The sequence below is a fragment of the Tetrapisispora phaffii genome, chromosome 13, assembly GCF_000236905.1.
Source record: "Tetrapisispora phaffii CBS 4417 chromosome 13, complete genome".
NCBI lineage: Eukaryota > Fungi > Ascomycota > Saccharomycetes > Saccharomycetales > Saccharomycetaceae > Tetrapisispora > Tetrapisispora phaffii.
The window spans coordinates 138,984-156,434 of record NC_016532.1 but is presented as its reverse complement, the minus strand read 5'-3'; the positions used below and the strand labels follow the sequence as shown (position 1 = coordinate 156,434).

Sequence of the window (17,451 nt, the reverse complement as noted above, 5' to 3'; positions counted from 1 at the left end):
ATATATAAAAGTCTGTTACTAAAATATTAAATTAGATTGTTCTCTAAAAAATTTTCGTTCTTTAACCTTCTGTTGCATAGTTAAGAAAACGAAAAGGTTATATACAAAGATATTACATGAACTAATTTCAAAAAGATGTAAATTATATTAAATTAAAAATAATCTTATTGCAAATATATGGAATATATTATATTAATTGATAGGCTATATACATTATTCTGCTACAATCCTAGCGTATGCGTAAGTTGTATGTTCAGAACCTTAATAGTAAGGAAAGGGTCAAACTCGTAAGTTGACGTATCTTGAATATTTAGAGTGATATTTTCTTATGTTTTTGATGGCAAATATCAATGAACCTTTAAAGATAATTCTACTATTTAGCCTCTGTTGCATGTTTCTTGATGTAATCCTTGATAAATTTCTCTTCCTCAGGAGAGCTAGCCTTGAAATCAATTTTGGATTCTTCCTTCTTAGCAAAAGGATTAGGAGCAATAAGCAGTCCCATTAATCCAATAGTAGCAAGGGCAAGTTGGTGTGAAGGGAAAGATCTACCAAAAATCGTATAGGCACCTCCCATTGTTGTATTATTCTGTGTAAGTTTGTATTGTAATTACGATACGGTGTTGATTGTTATCAAAATTAACTTCAAATATTTGTGAGTTATACATTTTATATATTAACTATCTGGAACTTTTTCAACACTTAAGGATTTCTAAGGCCGTGAATATTTATAATAAACGTTTAAACCAATAGGAAGAAAGAATTGAGTATATTTTAATAAGTACAAGTGATGATGACAAGGTAATACCATTATGACAATGAAAATTATATAAAAGTTGTTATCATTGAACCAAGAATATTTCTACATAATTCTTTTCATATATTAATCTACTTATTGAAGAATATTAACTCAGCAAGATGTGAAAAAAATTGTTTTGTTTGAAGAAATAGTGAATAGATTTCTCTTGCTAAATAATATATATATGCGTGTGTCCAAATTATGTATTAATTCAACTGATGCGTGAAGTGGATGGTGAACTTGAAATATTGTTATTTAACTCGTCGGAATTCTGAATAATCTTTGATATAAGTCTTATAGTGTATTTTTTCTCTTCCGCAACAATTGAAGATAATGTTAAGTTCGTTGGGTCAAAAAAAAGTTTGCTTTCGTTTTGTCTCGTGGTTAAACTGTTTATTATTCTCAGATCTCTTTTACCTAGAGTTTCTAATAATTCTTCCTCGTATTTAGAAGCTTTATTGAATTCTGACATCCGTGAGACTAATCCGATGATTTCAAAGGCAAGATCTGAGTTCAATATATTTTTATCTGTAGCCAATTGATTAAATAATTCGGGTTGAATAATGTTATATATTGGAAGAACACAAACAGGATTTTTTTCCAGTAAATATTTCATGATTAATCCAAATCTAAATTTACCGGCGTCATCAATTAATAAATTACGATAAATAAGTGCAATTTGATATAGTGTAATCATTGTATCTTCGTTATCTGAAACTAACCAATCTAGTAGATGTTTGGTTACTTTATTGGTAGAATCAAATTGATAAAATTCTTCTTCTTCCTCGTATTCAACGGCATTTATCACGTCTTCTAGTTGACTTGGTGTCATTGTAACAAATACAAACAAATAATATGATAAATAATGAGTGTCCTTCTTGAAAGCAGCAAATTCATAATAAGTGTTTCTGAATAACTGAACTAAACAAAATAGAGCAAATTCTTTGATGTGTGGAAACGATAAACCTCTGGAAACGGTCCATAATAAGATATAAGTGAAATTATGCTTATCCCAACGAAAATTAACCAGTTTTTCTATCTCACTATATTGCGGTTGTAGTTGCCCCTTTGTCTCCAATAAAATATCTATCAATGGTCTGCCATTCTTACCTTTATGTAATTCAACCATAAATAATCGTTTAATATTATTGGTTAAGAAAATTAAACCTGCTTCAAAAAATAATGGATGCTCTGATATCACATAAGTGGTTGACAACCAAAACATCGATTTCATTATTTCCAAAGAAGGATCGAGTCCTTCTACCAATTTGCTACAAGTATGCACATGAGCAATAGATAAAAACAATTGCTCTTCAGACAAATCTGGTTCTGCTGTAGCCAGCATCATATTGTACAGAATTCTCTTCGTCAAATATTCTGGGGTTTTTGATTTGTTGACAATCCCTAAAATCATAACAGCTCTTGCAGACAATAAGGTTTTCTTATTGAATAAAATATTAATTATATGACTTTTATAGGATGCTTTCCAATGCGCAGATTCAAAACCATCATAATTTTCCATTAATAATAGAATATTATCAATGAAGTATTCAAGTGTTTTAAAATTTACTTGAAAACTTTCTGCACTCATTCTTGGTAAAATACGGTTTTTATTTTGACTGAAACCATAAATAAATCTTAATCTGTGCGAAACAAATATTTGACAGAGTGAGTCTAATTGTTTTTTACTCGTACTTGGCAATGTATTATTGATTGCTAATGAGTTACATACATTCATTAATAATCCAAAAAGTGTTTCCCTCAGTTCGAGTGGGCCCAAATCAATTAACAATGAGATGATGATTAGAGTTTCTGGAAGAAAATTTTGAGCTACTAAAGTGTTTTGGAAAAACAAATCAGATGCTAATTTTGACAAAATTAGAAGATCTGACCAACTTTTGTTACTAGCCTCATAAATTAACGAGTGTGAAAAGGAATTAATTATATCCAATAACTTACCTATAACAATTTTTGCTACTGGAAAAGTCGGTAAAGAACCTAGTATATTCAACACTTTGTTTTTATCCTTATTTTCATATAATCTCTCAGATGCATACACTAGTGTTTCGTCTACTACAATATTAATGAATTGTAATTCTACCAGCATAGGATGCCATATATTGTCTATATATAAACTTGAATAAGCTTCATGTTTGACGGTTAATCTTATTACCCTGTGAATAATTTTTGTGGTCAAAGCAACACCATCTTCGTTCAGATCCGCTATGTATATGTGTTGGTATACATTATGCATCCAAGCTGAAAGATATGATAAATAAGTTGGTATATCATCAAAATCTAAAATATCACTCTCCAGAAGATTTAAGAGGCATGGTATAATGTATGGAGTTAGCTCAGAGGATTTAGCGACTAATGTTTTGGTAACTTCAGTAAGAATTTGTGAACCATTTTGTGATACATATATTTCTGGACTGGTATATAAAAAGAACCCAAAATCCATTTTATAAGTATTTTGTAGAGCCACCATTAAGTTGTAAGATACTTCTTTAATTTTCATATCGTCATCAGAAAACCCTAAAAGTAGAATAATTAGCAAATTGGATACAATATATCTTTTATTGATTTCCTTATCCTTCTCCTCCAGAACCACTGATTCGGGACGAGACATGAGGTTATCTTGATTTGAAGCGTCCTCCTCTATGCGTGACATGGATTGATTTATCATTCTTATGACATCCAAATATTTGTCACAACATAATGTTACTGAACCTGAATCAAGTGCGATAGTAAATTCAGAGTCATTCCCCGAGTAGGATGAAATGTCGACCGACAATATTCTTGAAATATGATAAACATGATTGACCTTTATTTCAGTTACTGTTGATGTGTCTGTCAATTTGATTTTTTTAGGTTCTTGGATTAATACCTGAATGTGATTAGTACCTATTTGTAAAGCAACAGCTACTGACTTCTTACTGTCATGATCATAAAGCAGTACATCTTTTAGAAAGATACGAACTCCTTTAACAATTTCTAAGGTCTCGCCTTTAGTGCCTAAGAATTTAATAATATTACCATCTTCATTACTAGTAATCCATTTTTGTTTACCATATGCTGCTAAAAATAATCCAACGTTACTTCCCCCTTTAAGTGCTTGATCAACTGCAGATGAATCAGCATTGATGACATATAACGAAACACATAATTTTAGAGTTTCTTCTGGAATCAAAGTTAGTAGTAAAGTTAAGAACGGTACTAAACTATCTAACCCATCAGAACAGTAATCTGTACAATCAAAAACAAGGTAATTTTTTGTTGTCCATATTTTCGAATAAGTTTGTATGAAATGATAAACCATTTCATCATTAGAAATTGAGTAATATTGTAAGTGCCTGAATGAAACAGTAATTGTTGGTATATTATCTGAAGAAATAGATTCTGTAATGAAATTCTTGTAAATAATAGTTGAGTTCTTCTTCTTGAAAACATTTTTCTCCATAAAATTGTACAGCCGAGGCATATCATACATATGCTCCTTAACATATTGCGGAAGATCGTTATTTGGATTAAAATTTGGTTGTTTAAACTTTCCCATAAATGTATCAAAAATTTCAATTAAGTTTATGAATTCTTCGACACTTCCAAAACATTGAACATCCTTTAGTAACGTTTTCCTGATAGATAATTCATTAAAGTACAGGACTTTTTGTAGAAATGCGAGATTGGGTACAAGATCTGTTGATACTTGTGTATCATTTTGAATTATTTTGTCTTTAGTTGATACACTTTTGATAAACGAAAATATTTTCTCACGATAAATAGTCAACCTATTAATTTCATTTTTTAAAGAAGGCCATCTGGTAAGACTATCCGAACCATTTGCAATCATTTGGAGTAACTTAGCCATTGACAAACAAACTTTCTTTTTATTGGTATCAAAAATCGATTCTATTGATTCTGTTTCTGGTGTTATAATTGAAGGACAAATAAATCTCAAAAAAAGGAATGCACTAACAGCGATCTCTCCATGGTCTCGGAATCTTGTAGTAGTAACATCATAGATCGATTTACAAACATCAAAAAAAGATTCTGGAAATATATCTTGAGAACCTATGATGGATTCGACAATTTTATCAAAATAACTCAAATATATAGATACTTTATGACCTGTCTCTGGATCATCCGGATCTAGCTTTTCTATATCCATTAAATCGTTTGAACATACAATATTTGATAATGCTGGTTTGAGGACATCCACTAAGTATTCATGGCCTCTACTAGAGGCAAATAAAGTTAAGATACTAGTTGTGCAACTATTTCTCCTTAGAATTTCAGATGGACGTAATATTGTTGAAATCTCATTTGATAGCAGTTCCTTAAAAAGGATATTGAAAAAGGTTGTTGCACCAAAAGCTTCGAAAATTCCAACTGAAAATTCATCAATAATATCAGATGGGCAAACTTTACAAAAGTCACTTATAAGGAAAGGAAACTTTTGAAAATATTTGGTCAATTCAGTAAATATAATAATTTTGTTATGTTCATCTTCGTGTTGGTTATATTTTTTTTCAGATTGAATAATGTTAATAAAAACTTTTAAAAATGACATTTTCATTTCTCTACTCAATGATAGCCCGAGTGGTAAGGCGTATTCAATTCCTACATCTGAATTTGCATTAGTCAAATTTGCTAATGATGCAATAATATTACTGCTTATGAGAGTTTTCTTATTACTTAAGAAATGAGGAATGTTATCATCGATATGACATATCTCTAACCCTTTAAACAAATAGCTAAAATATTTTCCAAATTCAGTTGCCTTTAATTTTCTCAAATCATTATCAGCTGATGAAGGAATTACTTCGATTGGAAGATTTTTTGTTAGATATTTTAAGGTTATGGACGATTCCAAAAGTCTATCAATAAAAAGAGAATCTATTTTCCTTTTGTCAAGATCCATATCCTTATGTGATAAGGTTATGTTATTAAAATCGAAGTCATGGTTCACTGAATCATTAAATATTTCCAAGATGAATTTTAACCACTTATTTTTCAATTGAAAATGACATTTGATAAACATTTTATTTTCGGATGATTGAATTCCTTTAAACAGTTTTAACATTTGAATAACAATCTTATGAAATTTTGAATTGCTGGCTGGAATATTTTTTATGTGTATGCATAGGAACTCTATTATGTCAATAATTTCAACTGAAACCAATATTAAATTCTTTTTCGTAGCATCATCGTCTTTCTGTAATATTGTTCTTAAAATGATAATAACTTGTTCAATAAATGAATACCAATAATCATCAAGTATAACATTTGTAGTAGACTTAGATATCTCATCGAATTTTTTCTTTATGTTAGTTAATAAAATATTATAGGCAAGAGGATGTAATTCATGACTTAAAATATCTCTTGCATTTTCTCTGGTTAATAAACTTGAATCATTTATCCAAATACATTGCTGCACAATAAAATAGTTAAATTTTTCTTCCAGGCTATTAATGTTTTCTTTTATGTAATAATTGTCGGTATTAGTCTTTTGTGAAAGGATGATACCTGAAGAAACAGCGATAACACCAGCAAATATTCTGAACTCATCAAATTGGTCTTGTGTTAATGCAAGCTTATTTTGTGAAAGATACAACCATCTATCATAAATAATAAATATTGATTCCACTAATATCCTATTTGGAACTTGTAGGTGTTTCATAATGGTATCCAATAAGTAATGTTGAAAGGCGATGTTACCCATTAAGATATAATTAGCTGATGAAAGTGAACGGATAAAATCAAGTTGAATATCAAGTTCTTCATCTGACCTACCTATTATTTCACCATATAAAAGAACAAATTTGTAATATGACTTATAAAGATCAGTAACGATTTGTTGAATTTTAGGTTTCCCACAACAAAGAGATAAAAATAAAGCTTTACCAACAACAGCAGCAATGTCATTTAATTGACTTTCAACAATTAAGGAAATATGGTAACCACGTCCATTATCCTGTAATAACTTTGTTAAATAATATTTCGTATTCATAAATTGTAATGCAGCTTGTAATAAAACTTCACGAGATTCGTATGACAGACTCAAATTAGTTAAAAGTTTTGAAATCATAAATACTATACCTGTTGTCATAAAATATGCACTGACAATTAGTTGGACAGGAGAATCTTTGTTAATATTTGTCAAAAATTCCAAGAAGACTTTTACAAAAGTTCTTGATGATTTATTTATAGCATCATTAGTGCTAAAATAACCATCTGCAATTATCTTCACAACACAAAGATTCGTTTCTATAATGTAAGTTAAATCGATAGAATCAACATTTTCTGGTGTAAAAAAATAATAAATCTTTCTACTAAAAATGGTTAAAATAGTTGATACCATAATTTCTAAATCAACTTCATTTTGATCAACCTCATTTGATATTATTGAAGATTGGACAGAAACTGGTGTTTTAGATCTTATAGATTTGTAACTGTATTTAGATATTGTTTCCATTTGTTGTTGAACTGAACTCGGATTTGATGACAGTGTAATTAGTTCATTATCGTTTTGATCGTTATCAGATATATCTAGATTTGAATCATATCCAAAATAAAAATCTCTCTTTTTCGATATGACAGTTTTATGCTCTTGTAAATTACACTTAAATATATTTTCGACATGTTTATTGTGTTTTCGAAAGATTTCTTTTAGTGCATTTTCTCCAATGATTGTGGAATGTCTCATTTTGATCACCATGTAGAATAATTCAATTAAGAATGCATGAGTCTTCACATTAGATTCTTTTGATATTTTGTTTGTAAGGTTTGTGTGGAAATATAATGAAAACCCCTCGGTATATAGACATAATACTGTTAAATTTCTCTCCCTCAATACGTCTTCCAAACATAAATGAGCTATGAAATTATTTGTGTCCATTTGTAATAATGATATAAAGTATTTTAGTTGAAGTGCTTTAAAAATATGTGGATATTTCACTTCAAAGTTTGAAAATGCTTTGTTAACTCTATCATTCCAATTTCTTCCTACTTGTAAATTTTGGCCAAATGTGTTAATAAATCTACAACAAAAAAAAACTGCTGGTGCTTTAACATCGATGGTTGAAACTGTTGATGCTAAAAAGAGCATTGACAATAATACATATGATGAATCCAGTAAAGCGACTTCAGATGAGCTTGATGAACCATTTAAATTTTTAACCAGAAGCGTCAGAAATTTTATTGTTTTTTTCTTTGGAGGATTTCTTTTGAAACTTCTTATACTGCTACTCAACGATTTTATTTTATTCAACGTAGTCGGTAATGAATCGTTATCAGTCTGCTTATTTGTGGAATCAGAATAACAAGGTCCTTTACTTTGGTCTATGTTAGACGGCAGATGGTCATTGATATCAGTTAAGGATATGTTAGAAGCTTCAATCATCACATCATTTTGTAAAATCGCAAGGATACCCAAAATATTTAAAATTGCAAGGTTGCTTGAAGTGTAACTATTATTATATCCAATAAGTTCCGTCAATACTGTATTTGATTTTCTTCTGTTGATGTATGAAAAAAGATGTGAATTATCCAGTTCATTACTACTGTCACCTTTAATTTCATCTTTAATGTTATTTGTTTGAATTGATGAGTTACTTGAATTTTGGTCAAAAAACAACCTTTCATAACTATTTAATAGAGTATTATTTTTAGCATGGCTTTTTAAACTTTGATTTTCTTGATTTAGTATATTCATACTAGATGTTCTGCTGAGTCCCACCGGTTGTAGTGGATTTATATGTGGATTATTCGTTGAAGTTCCGGTACTAGATCTGGAGTTTGATTTTGAAAATGGATTCAAACTTGTGTTCTGTTCTGAAATGTTGTAATTTACACTTGTGCTGTTTATTTGTATAGGTGCTGATGATGTTGGAATTATCGGATCTCTAGCAAAATTTGAAGTAAGTAATGATGACACTTTGTATGTTGAAAATAATTGATCGAATAATGATTCTATAATTTCGTATCGATCTAATCTTTTTTCATTCTGATGCATTTTATTAAAGGTTAAGAAATCATTTGGTTTTGATGTAATCCAAATTTGTAACGTTTTGGTAACATGGGATATAAATACAGTATTGAAAATTGTTTTTCCTAGTACAGTTGACAGTTTTTCTACGATCTCCAAAAAATGGATTAAATCTCTTGACGTTATTTGTAAACTTGCGAATAAATCGAAATATTTTATTAATTCAAATTCATCTTTCCTTGCTGATTGATGATTGTATTCATTCGGTGAATGAATATGTGCAAAATATGGTTGTAACAACTTTTCATTTAAATAAAGTGAATATTCATCTGGATTGGACGCTGCTAAAAAGGATTGCAAATGAGCAATTGTTACATCTAATAAAATTGCATCCGTTTTAAGTAGGGAGTTCTTCTTCAAGATCTCTTGATAATTTGCTAATAGCATGAATCTTAAATGTAGATGTTGACCGTATAAATCATCAGAAGACGATAGTAATGTGTTTATTGTGGAGGTATGAAATTTCAAATTATTACAAAAATTCAATAATCTATGGATCAGATTATTATCAGTTGGAAGTTTACTTGGTCTTGTAGAATGCGATTGAGTTCTTGAAGATGCAAACCCTACCATTCTATTCCTAAAGATTGCATTATCCAATTGATGCACTTTTTTTTGTTCACTGGCTTTTAACTGTTTCATATCATGCATATCCCAGTTGTATTCAATAAGATCATTCAACAATCTCATCAAGACAATGATACTTTGGAATTGTTCAAAGGTTACCTCAGTGATTGCCATGTTATTCGTTAAAATTTTTTTCTCTATACAGTTCATAATATGAATTAAAATATGATGTAATCTATCTTTAGCCACGACAGTAAGTAAAATATCTCTGCATTTTAAAAAAACTTCGAATTCTTCAACTTGTGTATAATATGTAAAACTCGACTTCACTGGTAAGAACTGATAAATTCTATCACAGATAACGTTATAGCATAGCCTATCACTCATGTTAACCCTTGGCACTTTTTGTTCCTTCGATGTATGTGCCATGATGATGGAGGAATGTCTGTGTATCCTTTAGTTTTGTTGTTGTTTTTTTATAATCTTTGGATCATTCACGTTTTTGCCTCTATTCTTATATATAATGGTATCTGTTTAAACCAGTTCCAACCGTCAACAAACAATAATTAGATCTCAAAAGCTATTGCAGTTATTCACCAATTTCAAATATATTAAGTAATAGAACTAACTGACAATAAGCATCGGACCCGTGAATAATTATATAGTTTCGATTTATTATATTAGACTATATCTGTCTTACGTATACAAGCGCATATATAGAGAGATGCTTAAATATACCGTATTTAAATCTACAAAAATACACACACTACTACCATATTATACTCTTCACTTTTCACTTAATTTATTTAGCAAGGCTAAAAAATTGAAATAGAAAGAACCGTTTGTCTCTTGAATTTTCGATCTCACACACACGTTTCTCAACAACTGTGTCATTCTTCAAGAACAGAAACAATTACAATGTACTTGTTTGAGTAACTGTTCTAGTATTCTCTTATGAAGTTCGTATGTTCAATTGAAACAAATAATTCAATAATTAAATTACTTACGAAATATTTTCGAAAACCATTAATTTTATTTTTCGAACCTTTGTTTATGAGCGTGCTAACAGTTGTTGTCATTTTTCTTTTTTCTTTTTTAATTTCGTAGGTTCTCCGCCTGTTTCTGACCAGTGAGCAGAACAAATAAAAAGAAATAACGAGCTACAACTGTAAGCACGCGTGTTCGGAAGGGGCCTACCGGCGCTCTTTAGCAGCGTTTCTTTTTTACATTCCCAATCGGCAGGCTACGGGGCCTTCTCCGTGCTCATCCCGATGTGTCTTACAGAATGTCCACATCGGGAAATCCTGTTTGGCGCGGCTTTTTCATGTGCATGCTCACGATCTCGCCTAGAGATGCGTGCAATGTGACCCTGTTAATACAGCAGCCAACTATGAGTTTCGTACCGCATTAGGACAGATGGCCTAATGCGGTACGAAATGTGTTTTTCTCAGAAAAAAAGTAATTATCTGGTGTGTGGCGTAGAAGGACCTACTATTGTCACTAAAAAAGATGGAGGGACGAAGGGAAAGACTGGTGATGAACGGTGCTGAGCTAGGTCCTGGGCTAGCTCTCAGCTTAATAAAAATGACACAAATTCGTTGATATACACAAATATATTTATATTAATAAGATGGGTGGAGGCTGCTCAAGTTCGAGAGTGGCCGTCCCTTCAAGGAAGTAAAATTGTAAAATTGTTCATGCCGGGCTTATCAGAGAGTTTCGTCTTACGAGAGAAGGTGCTGACCGAGTTACAGTTTGGGGAATACCCCATAGTTCGTTGGAATAACATGTAACAAATCTTATGAGTCTCTGTGTATTGTAATTTCTCAAAGCCCAAGTGTTTCATCAATTGGCAGAAGGTGTCACTGTTCATGTATCTGGAGTTATTTAAACATGGTAATGGTAATACGATGAAGACGTACCCTCTATCCAAAAGGAAGTCATTGAATCGGAGAAGCATTCGTCCTCTATCCAGTGGTGTATTTACGAAATTTAATACTAACGAACATGAAATTAAATCGAACTTCTCTTCAGGACCCTTAGGTAATGGTCTTTCCATGAAATCTTGTTTTAATATTTTCTTATCATTGTTGATATTTTGTAAATCAATGCGCTCAATGCCATTCACTATCTTAAACTTACTGATATGATTCTGCGAACTCAAACATCCGATTTCTAATACTCGGTCGATCGAGGTCAACTGCAGGTCGTCTAGTAGCCACTTCACCAATAATTTCGAAGAGTCCCCACCACGTTTATTGTCTTGGCCTACTCTGCTTGCAGATTGGTAGTTACTTAACCCACCTTTATTCACTATTTCATTCATGATGTACCCGAGTAAAGCAATCAATTCATAACGGTCATCGGTGACTTTTACCTTTAGTAACTGTTTCTCGCGCTCATCCGCCTTGTCGTTGCTGAACCCTTCGTTATACATTTTTAGTTCACGGCCATTCAGTTGTTTTCTAATGCTTATAACATTGCTCTCTTCATCGTTATCTCCGATGTTCTTTATCTTCAACTTGCCAACGATTGCCTTTCTTTTAGATATTAACAAATGGAACCGGCGAATAATTTTTCTGGTCTTGCTGGGCTTAATATTCTTAACTCTCTCTACTACCTGCTTCCCTGTTATAGTCTGTCTCTTCCTAGATAGCATGATCGTATATCTTCTTATCTCTAACTGTCTGAATCTCTCACTGCTCCATTCACTTTATCATTTAAATCTCATTGTGTTATTCATAATTTTTTGACTGCTTTATGTTAACTGAAAAAGTGCATACTTAAGCGATGAGATGCGATGAGATGAGTTGATGAAAAATTTTAATAGCTACATTATATAAACGTATATTGAGTAAAGAGAAGTATTTATTAATTGTATTAGTTTGTATTATTGTTGGGATCAGTAGGTGAGACTGTAATATTGAATATTGAGTAAAATGGCAAACAGATTACTACAAAAAAGATTGGGTAAAATCAACGGCAAGAAGAATCCTAAAAAGAATCCTAAAAAGGTACAAAAAAATGCCAATGTCAAATCAGAAGGTAAAGTTGTCAAATCTACAGAACTGAAATGGAAAAAAGTCGATATTCCTGATACCTTGGGTGATTTCGGTGGTTTATATGGTTTAGAGGAAATTGATGGTGTTGATGTGAAAATTATTAATGGTCAAGCACAATTCATCACAAGAACAGATACCAATATCAAAAAGGACGATGAGAATCAAGATGATATTCAAATCGATGAGAATACTGGCATAGATGATCTCGTTGAATTCAAAAACATGGATGATATCAAGGAAGGTGAATTGAGTGCTGCTACTAGCGAAAGCGAAGAAGAAGAAGAAGAAGAAGAAGATAGTGATAATAATAATGAAGAAGATAGTGATGATAATAAAAAAGACAACATCAATGTCGGAGATGATGCTTTGAAGACCAATGTTTTCACATCAGATGTTAATCTAGATAATGAAGTATCCTCTATTGATCTTCCAGAGTGGACTAATGTTGTCGGGGATTTATCATTTACTACATTAAATGGTTTAGCGTCTTTAGCTTTTACCAAACCTACTGAAATCCAAATGAAAGCTATTCCACATGCCTTGAAAGGTGAGGATATCATGGGTAAAGCTTCTACGGGTTCGGGTAAAACACTAGCTTACGGTATACCAATTTTAGAGAATTTACTTAGAACAGCTAAAGTAGATGCCAATAAACCAATTGCATTGATATTCACACCAACTAGAGAATTGGCTCAACAAGTCACTCAACATTTACAAAAAATTTCTAAACTTATCATTGAAAAAAATCCATATTCTATTTTATCTTTAACTGGTGGTTTATCCATCCAGAAACAACAACGTCTATTGAAGTATAAAGGAAGCGGTAGAGTTGTAGTAGCGACTCCAGGTAGATTTTTAGAGTTACTTGAGAAAGATAATACTTTGATTGATAGATTTGCCAAAATAGATACTTTGGTATTAGATGAAGCTGATAGATTATTACAGGACGGTCATTTTGATGAATTTGAAAACATTTTAAAGCATTTAAACAATGCTAATAAAAAAATGGAAGGCACAGCAAAATGGCAAACAATGATTTTTTCAGCTACTTTTTCTATTGATTTATTTGATAAACTTGCGTCGAGTAATTGGAAGAATAAGAAACTTGATGAGAATGAATCTGAGATGAATGTTGTTTTGAAGCATTTGATGAATAAAATTCAATTTAAGTCTAAACCAGTTATAATTGATACTAATCCGGAGCAAAAAGTGAGTGAACAAGTGAAAGAAGCATTAATTGAATGTGCACCATTAGAGCGAGACTTATATTCCTATTATTTTATTTCAATGTTTCCAGGTAAAACTTTGATTTTCTGTAATGCTATAGATTCCGTTAAGAAATTGCATTCATTCTTAACTTTCTTAAAAATATCAACTTTTCAACTACACTCTTCAATGACCCAAAAAAACCGTTTAAAGAACCTAGAGAAATATCAATTTCAATCTGAAAAGAATGAAAAATTAGGTAAACCAACCGTATTAATAGCCAGTGATGTTGCTGCAAGAGGTTTAGATATACCAGATATTCAACATGTCATTCATTACCATTTACCTCGCACAGCAGATGTTTATATTCACAGATCTGGTAGAACTGCTCGTGGTGGTAAGCAAGGTGTCTCGGTAATGATCTGTTCCCCAGAAGAAGCTATTGGTCCACTAAGAAAGTTAAGAAAAATGTTGGATAATAAATCCCAACATTCCAGCAAACCTTTTTTCAAGAAATGGCAAAACACAGTTCCTTTGTTACCAATTGATCTAGATGTATTAGCCCAAATAAGAGAACGTAGTCATTGTGCTAGTGAATTGGCCGACAATGATATAGCCTCTACCTCTTTAAGAAAAGATGATGTGTGGATGAAGAAAGCTGCAGATGAGCTGGGAATTGATTTTGATTCTGATGATGAAATAGTGGACACATTTTTGGCTAAAAACAAGACTAAAAAAATGAACAAAACGATGGAAAGGAATGATATGAGAATGACGAAAATTCAACTAAATAATTTATTATCTAAGCCAATTAGAAAAGATATGAGAAGAAAGTATTTAACTGGTGGTTTAGTTAATCTTGCAGACAATTTAGTAAAGAAAAGAGGTCATAAAAATATTATTGGTCACGATGAAGTTGACGCCTTAGCCACTGTTCAAAATAAGAAGCAAAAAAAATGATAAATCGATTATTTGGATATATCTATGGATATATACGGTTGTAAACTAAATTAATTATCATTAATATAATTATTGGGTAACGAAAATAATATTTTTTATTTAAACCTTTATAGGTGTATATACGTCTTTATGTATATATATATACATATTTTGGAATCCATAATATTTTCCTATAATTCTTAATTAGTATTTGAACTAATATAAAATGCCTACTTATTATGATTAATTATAGTATAATCGTTTGAGAAATTAAATTTTGGTTGCATTTATTTATTTTAAAATTCGATTGAGCTTAAATAAAATCGAAATCAGAACCTTCATCCGAGTTGTAATATTCATCATCGGAATCTTCTTGAAGTTGTTCAAAGTTAACTTTATAACGTAATAAGGCACCAATACCACCGAAACCTGACACGAATTGAGAACCTTCAGAAGATTTATCAGTAATAAATTCTAAAGTGGCACCATAGTCCTTATAATGTTCAGCCAACCATTCGATCAATAGAGACTCGCTAACGACTTCCATTTCTTGGCCGGTAGCCTTATCAATGGCATAACTCTTATCTTCTTGACCTGGTTTGACGAACTTGATGACTTCTTGATCCTCGGCGTCTTTGTAGGTGTATCTGACGGTATCCAAGTTTTCGAAGACGATTAATCTGTCACAAGCACCTAAATCCAATGCCTTCAAGGTATCATCTATACCGTAACAGAACTTACCTGTGTCTTGAGAGATTTCATCGAAGTATTCTGTCAACAGTTTCTTTTCTTGGACGAACTTAACGTTTGCTAAAGTCTCAGCTGACAATTCAATAGCTTGATTGAAACCATTTTCACCACCATATGAAATATCCACGATCTTGATGACTTTTTCAGCCAATCTCGGGTCAAACAGTTCTGATTTTGCTAAATCTGTTTTGAAGTCGGCAGAACCTGCTAGAATCAAACCTTTGACAATGACTTTATCGTTGACGATGAAATTCTGGACCGCGACTTCTGCGACTTTTCTAACGTAGTTATGTCTTTTTTCCTCTCTCAAACGAGCAAAACGAAGAGCCGATTGACCACCTCTACCATGCTTCTTTGGTAAATCGACGGTGAATTTATGCATAACTGTTCTTGTGTTACCTGCCAACGAGCCGAACAAGGTACCTTGACCATCCATGACGATGAAACCGAACTTGTCGTCAGCTTGCAACAACTCGGAAAGAACCTCGGTGTGGAACTTGTTGTCACACAAGTATAAAGATGTGTTGATTGGCTTGTAAGGTTCGATATCGAAAGTGACTTTCTTTTCCTTACCCTCTTCGGTGATAATATCACCACAGTATAGGACCAACCCATTTGGAGGGATCTTGTTATACAACTTCAGCTTTTGTTGCGTAGAGGTAATTGCCGACAGAACCGATAGTCTATTGACTCTTGACTTGATATTAGAGGCAGTACCATATTCATCGGTTAGCATTTTCTGGATCATCGAGATCTGGCCCTTTGGAGGGATGATCAACGAGATCATGGAGGTACCATTACCCCTGGCCTTCTCCAGTGATTGAATAAGTTTCTTGACCTTCCAGATTTCGATATTTCTCTCAGCGTCAGTTTCCATTGTGATAAGTGTGCGTGCGTGTACGTTTTAGCCCTTGAGTACGGTTGGGAGTATAGAAAACACAGCGTGCAGTGACGTGCAATACAGGAGCAGACTCCATTGGCAACATCTTTATATACCCACAGCTTGCCAGCCCGCCGTCACATCAATTGCACCACCATTACCAGCTATTAATTGAAGCCAAGCTCATCTCAAGTGCTAACTATGTGTGGTCGTGCATCACTGAAATTTTCAATAGTCGCCCGCCCAAGGTGATGAAAATTTTTGCGAGCGTTGTGCGTGCAAAATGATAAAAAAAACACTTCCCTAGTCACTCCCCACGAATCAAATGTGTCACGTGTAGCTCACGTGCATCTCACGTGAGCTGTTTACCCGCACCACGCAATGCATGGCCAGGGTGCCACCCGGCCCGCCGTCTCCCAAACGGGACGGCTGTCCATGAAATTCCGATTTCCTCTCGAAAACCGCTCTCGCCCCTCTTGCTCGCTGTCCCTTCATTGTGTTACGCCGGGGTTCCTGTAATTTCTGCGTCGGAAAAGAAATGCACAACGGCGAACAAGAAAGAAACAAAAAAGAAACGCAGAAAATGCGGCCCATTAGTGGATGCTCCCGCCGTCGCAGCGCGATTACTTTCTGGCATCCACTAAATCACAGGACCCAGCGCCGGCATGGCAAGCACTGTGCGAACAGCTTCTCTTCCCTCAGGACCCCAAAAGCACTGCAACATTCACACAAGGCCCCCTCCCATCTAAGACGCATGCGACCGCAAACATTTCGAATTTGCAAATGTTCATTGTTCGTTTTGATGCAAAGCCAATTCAACAGGGCAGGTCTCTCTACTCTGCAAACTCGAACTCTTGCAGCTGGACCAGCTAACTAGCTCACCAACCTCACCCTCGTTGTAGCAGTTAAGTTGCTCGTTGGATTTCTCCTATTTAGCGTTTCGACACCTTCAGATCACTTGAAGACATACTTGGGATTCCTATTATCGAGCTGAAAAGTGTTGTCTTTCTCCAAAAGAAATCCTCAATACGAGATGCCGTGTTTGTTGGAATGGCAATTGTCACAGCTGCAACGACATCGAAACAACATCGACTACATTGCAGGAGACAAGGAAACGAAAAGCTCTGCTTTTCGTTTCCTTGTCTCCTGCAATTCACATTTATATAAATACTATGCATTGATCAACTATCCATCTCAAAAA

At 33.0% G+C, this 17,451-nt stretch overlaps 5 protein-coding genes across 5 annotated transcripts; 1 reads left to right on the top strand and 4 right to left on the bottom strand.

Moving 5' to 3' along the window:
- Positions 1–373: 373 nt before the first annotated feature.
- ATP19 (F1F0 ATP synthase subunit k) lies at positions 374–577 on the bottom strand (the record flags this gene model as incomplete). The annotated part of the gene is made up of 1 exon (XM_003688039.1): positions 374–577. One exon carries the CDS (start codon positions 575–577, stop codon positions 374–376), a length of 204 nt encoding a protein of 67 aa, XP_003688087.1.
- Positions 578–1,010: 433 nt separating this feature from the next.
- On the bottom strand, positions 1,011–9,842 carry TPHA0M00770 (uncharacterized protein; the record flags this gene model as incomplete). Its single annotated transcript, XM_003688038.1, has 1 exon — positions 1,011–9,842. One exon carries the CDS (start codon positions 9,840–9,842, stop codon positions 1,011–1,013), a length of 8,832 nt encoding a protein of 2,943 aa, XP_003688086.1.
- A 1,240-nt stretch (positions 9,843–11,082) lies between these two features.
- Positions 11,083–12,072, bottom strand: BMT2 (25S rRNA (adenine2142-N1)-methyltransferase; the record flags this gene model as incomplete). The annotated part of the gene is made up of 1 exon (XM_003688037.1): positions 11,083–12,072. One exon carries the CDS (start codon positions 12,070–12,072, stop codon positions 11,083–11,085), a length of 990 nt encoding a protein of 329 aa, XP_003688085.1.
- Positions 12,073–12,352: 280 nt separating this feature from the next.
- MAK5 (ATP-dependent RNA helicase) lies at positions 12,353–14,641 on the top strand (the record flags this gene model as incomplete). The annotated part of the gene is made up of 1 exon (XM_003688036.1): positions 12,353–14,641. One exon carries the CDS (start codon positions 12,353–12,355, stop codon positions 14,639–14,641), a length of 2,289 nt encoding a protein of 762 aa, XP_003688084.1.
- A 292-nt stretch (positions 14,642–14,933) lies between these two features.
- SUP45 (translation termination factor eRF1) lies at positions 14,934–16,247 on the bottom strand (the record flags this gene model as incomplete). The annotated part of the gene is made up of 1 exon (XM_003688035.1): positions 14,934–16,247. One exon carries the CDS (start codon positions 16,245–16,247, stop codon positions 14,934–14,936), a length of 1,314 nt encoding a protein of 437 aa, XP_003688083.1.
- Positions 16,248–17,451: the final 1,204 nt, after the last annotated feature.